At 40.0% G+C, this 5,076-nt stretch overlaps 1 protein-coding gene across 1 annotated transcript; it reads right to left on the reverse strand.

The window, feature by feature from the left end:
* Positions 1-2,003: 2,003 nt before the first annotated feature.
* Positions 2,004-2,723, reverse strand: LOC141673656 (uncharacterized protein At4g02000-like). The gene has a single exon (XM_074480402.1). The coding sequence runs from the start codon at positions 2,721-2,723 to the stop codon at positions 2,004-2,006; it is 720 nt and encodes a 239-aa protein (XP_074336503.1).
* Between the last annotated feature and the right edge of the window lie 2,353 nt (positions 2,724-5,076).

Below are 5,076 nucleotides of genomic sequence, written 5' to 3' on the forward strand. Positions count from 1 at the left end.
ATGGAAAACATTGCTTTAACCGATTTGACAGAACCTTAGATAAGATTCGGAACAACACGTTGCATAGTGATATTGGTCTCAACTCAGTCATTTGCTGAGGCTGTTTAGTTTTTGGGATAAGGCACACCACTGTTCGATTTACTCCACATGGTAGTTCACCTGTACTAACAAACTGTTGACAGAATTTAACCACGTTTTCTTCTATAATTCTCCAATATGCTTGGAAAAAACCAGGATTTAATCCATCGGGCCCGGGAGATTTATCCGGGTGCATTGCGAAAGCAGCGTTTTTAACTTCTTCCCTCGTAACAGGTTTTATGAGATCATTATTCTGCTCTTCTGTGATTCGTTTTACTGTATCTCTTTCCGACAGTTCTGCATTCACACCTGAACTTTGAAACAACTCAGAAAAATAGTCAATAATCACCTTCCTGACTCCATCTTTATCTTCTTTCCACTCTCCATTCGAGTCTTTTAACTTTGTCACCTGATTCTGTTTTCTTCTTCCTGACGCAAATTTATGGAAAAACTTAGTATTGTGGTCACCTTCTCTGAGCCAGAATTGTTTGGACCTTTGTTTCCAATACACTTCTTGCTTCTCCAAAAGCTTCAAGAACTCTTCTCTCGCCTCATTATATTTAGTCACTCCATACCCATCCCGTCTTGAACGAAACTTTTTCATGTTATTTATGCATTCCTGAATTTGCAAACGCATCTCCTTCACTTTTCCTCCCCCCATTCTTCTAACTTTAAGCAACAGTACTCCATTTTTTCCATGATACTCCTGCCTTCAACATATCCCCAACTTTCTTGAATCACTTTCTTACATTCGTCTTCCCTTATCCACACATTCTCAAACTTAAAGCGCCTCACCTTTGGTGTATACATCGTTCTATTTAACTCAAGATATAAAGGTAAATGATATGACGTGGAAACTTCTAAAACTCTTACCTCAGCTGTCGAAAACATGTTTCTCCACTCGTGGTTCGCTAGTCCCCTGTCAAGCTTTTCTTGGATCCACCTTACTGTACCCCTCGATCGTTTCCATGTGTATGCACTCCCACTAGAACTTATTTCAATCAAACCACATTCACTAACCGTATTACTAAACCCTTCCAAAAGAGCACTTGGATGCGGTCTTCCTCCGTTCTTTTCGTGAGCAAACATAATGTCATTAAAGTCCCCTAATATGCACCACGACAATTGAGACTGGCTAGCTAAATGCTTTAGAATACTCCATGATTCTCGACGCCTGTAACATTCAGGACATCCGTAGAAACCCGTGTACCTCCACCTTCCGATCTGATCACACTTTACTTCGCAATCTATGTAATGGTTACAACTTCCTTTTATTTCGACCCCTCCTTCATTTTTCCAAATCAACGCCAATCCTCCTCCATGCCCTTAAGCATCTACAGTAAAACATCCACTATAATGGATCCCCTTACAAATCTCTTCAATCTTATTTTTACATACTAAAGTTTCTGACAAAAAAATCAAACATGGCCGTAACTGAGTAGTGATTTCTTTTAGAAATCGAACTGCTCGTGGATTGGCCATTCCACGACAGTTCCAAGTAAAGAAACTCATAATACTCAGCGGGCCTGGAATCCAGGTCCCGCCCCTTACAAGTTTTTTGATTCATTCGATTCATTCAAAGCCAGCTCCGTATTATTTTTTGGCCCATCTGTTTGCATCAACTCAGGCCCATACTCCTCCTCATTTTGACTTATCCATACCCGTTTTCTCTTTGCCTCCAAAATAACATCTAAATTCTCCTGATTTTTCTCCATATTTAAATTAATATTATTCCCTTCCTTTTCTCTATCCCCCTGATTACGTGCTGCAACAATAACTGCATACTTATCGCCCACATTTTCGTGCACCACACCTGTCATTTCCGTAAATCTCGCCATTTGATTTGCACTGTCATCTTCTCCCATCTGTTGCTTCGATCGTCCGCCATGTTCCGTCCAACTATCACCAGATCCTAGTGTTCTCAACTACCGTGCACCAGCATTTTGTTTCCCCCCACGCCCTGATGCTCGAAGCCAAGTCCCATACGCTCGTTCAATCTCCTTCTCCGGATTGGCATACACAATGTTACATTCTCTTTCAGTATGTCCTATAATTCCACATACAAAACAAAAACTCCCAAGTCTTTCATACTTAAAGTTCACCCATCCCCAATTGCCACCTTCCCGCTTGATTTTCATTCGTCTCTTCAATGGTTTTTGGATATTTAGGTTAACCCTTATCCTTACGAACGCCTTCCATGCACCATCAAAGCTTCCAGGGTCTGATTTGACATACGTACCTATGAAGTTTCCAATACTCTTTAGAATAGTTTCAGAAATGAAACCTTTGGGTATATCGTGTACCTGCACCCAAATCTCCACTTCATTCAACGGCACTTGATGTTCATCCTCCGTTTCTTGCATTTTATGATACACAAGCATGTTTTGTTCATATGACCATGGTCCCCCTTCTAGAATTTTACGGAGATCCATGATGTGATAAAATACAAAGGAGTACCTGTATCCACCAATATCATGTACTTCCATACCTTCTTTTGGCCTCCACACCGATGCTAATACATTCGGTATTGCCTGAAAATTTACGTGTTTTTCCGTCAGAAATCTTCCCACCAGTACAAAGCTTTCTTTTGTTTCCCGTCCTTCTTCAGCCCCAACTATAATACCTTCAGCCTCCTCTTCCTCCATCGTTAGTCTCTCATACAATTTCTCTATATTTTCTTTATCGTAATTCATAGTGATAATCTTTTAACGTGAGCGAAGTAGATTAATAGATCTGAAAGACAGAAAGAAAACAAACTTGTCACATAGATAAGAGATAAAAAACTCTGGACTTCCAGAGAAAAAATGAGAGAGAAGTGTTTCAATAATATCCGTTTAGTTATAAGGAGTATCATTCAATTTGGAATAACTTAATATTGAGATGTTCTTTCTAAACTCCACTACAAGATTGTTGGGCCTAGGCCCACCTAGAGTAAAAGGCCCCCTTAAAAGCCCACTTAGAGATGCTATAAAAGGACTTGTAATAGGACATCGTAAAGGACCCGATAAATATACTCTAATAATGGCACTAGAAGGAGTTTGAATCTCCTCCTAAACCAGTCAACATCGAGCTCCAAAACACAGCCAAGTAAATGGCAAATCGGGGGCAAGGCACAAGCAAAAATCTTAACACTCGAGAAATAGCTAGCATCAAACAGAGAGAGAAAAACAAAGCTCTCTTAACTCCAAAGAGCTTATTCCCGAAAATGAAAGGTACAAACAATGAGGACGGATCGGGGCATGAGAAGCACATATCTGAAGATTAAAGAGTTCGAGTTCTCATTCCACAAGGGAAACATGTGCTAACAAGAGATGCAAGACTCCACCTCGAGAAAATTAAGCGACAAAACAGAGATACTGAAAAGCGAACTATTGCCGTAAATGATGTTGAGATTTACGACGAGTTACACCGTCTGGATGCTGAGCGTAGAAAGTTGATGGAGAAAGTAAGACATAAAAGAGAGAAATAGCTCGTCCCCAGAAGGAGCTCGTAGAGGTCTCCGAGGGGAAGGTATCTTCAGAATACCAAACTGAAAACTATGAATCCTTGTGGAGAACATCCATGAGGAGCGAGTACACGAGAACAGAAGACTCCACGGGGTCGTTAACTTCTAGAAGGCGCAAACGCAGATACGAGGACGATGAAAACGCAGAAGATGAAGAATATCAAGAGGAACGAATACAAGTTGCAATGAATCTCACAGAAGATGATGTGCTGCTAGTCAGGGATTTTATAAGAACACACTCGGGGGAAATGGAAGCCTCCTCGGAGAACCCACTGTCTAGAAGAATCGAGAGAGCCAAAATTAATAGAGACCTTAAGGTTTCACCCATCGAAAAGTTCGAGAGATCCACGAACCTCGTAGACTTCATCCACTTCTTCGACGAGTAAATGGGATTTCACTGACATTATGAAATAACAAAGTGCCAATACTTCTCGACATGTTTGAAAGGCCCAACCCTCATGTGATATAACAACCTTCCTCCAAGGTCCATAGAATCATGGAACACTCTAAAAAACAAATTCAAATCCAGATTCTCCACAAATAAGAAAGGAAGAAAGATGACAACATCGCTAGTAAACATTCACCAAAGATTAAATGAAAGTCTCAGAGAGTACATAAATCGCTTCAGAGCTGAAGCTATTCAAATCCCAGATCTAAAAGAAAACCTAACTCTAACATATTTAGCAGTCGGAGTTGACAAAATCAGATCTACTACTAGAAGAATTTTTTGAGAAAAGTCCCGTAACACTCCAAGCAGCCATTGACTTGTTTGAGCATAGTTTAAGACTCCAAGAGGCAGTAGGAATCACACATGCTACGATGTCTCCAAGATAAAGAACGAATAGATCATCTAGTCGATCTTTATAATGGGATTTTTGTCGAGGAGAATGAAATCGCAGAAGTGAGAAAGAATCATCTCAAAAGTCGCCCATTCAGAATAAGCAAGATGATAAGCTTATAGAATGTAAACAAAGCTATCAACTAAAATACTAAACGATTACTCAAGCAATAAGTCTCTGCAAGCTGAGATTGTTATTCAAAACTAAAAAGCATTCTTTCTGAATACATTACTGAAGTGATTTAAATGTTAAAGGTGGCCGCGATAAACCAGGAACTGAATACCTGTTTTATCTCCACGACTCTCCTAAACCAACTGAAACACTTGACCTATTCTAGCTGCATGGAAACACATATACAGCTGATTATTCAAATAAAACATACACGTAAATAACAAAACAATTAAACACTTTTAGATTAAATAATTAATCCAACAAACTCCCCCTTAATCTAAAAGTGATTAAGGTCCCTGACTCCCAGCAGAGCACGCATCTTCTCAAATTTGACAACAAACATGGGCTTCGTTAGGACGTCTGCTCGCTGCAACTCAGTACACACATGTTTAATGATGATAGACCCCTTCTCCACACACTCACGTATGAAATGATAACGCACGTCTATGTGCTTACTGCGACCATGAAACACTGGGTTCCTTG

Source organism: Apium graveolens, chromosome 7, assembly GCF_009905375.1.
Source record: "Apium graveolens cultivar Ventura chromosome 7, ASM990537v1, whole genome shotgun sequence".
In the NCBI taxonomy this organism is placed as follows: Eukaryota; Viridiplantae; Streptophyta; class Magnoliopsida; order Apiales; family Apiaceae; genus Apium; species Apium graveolens.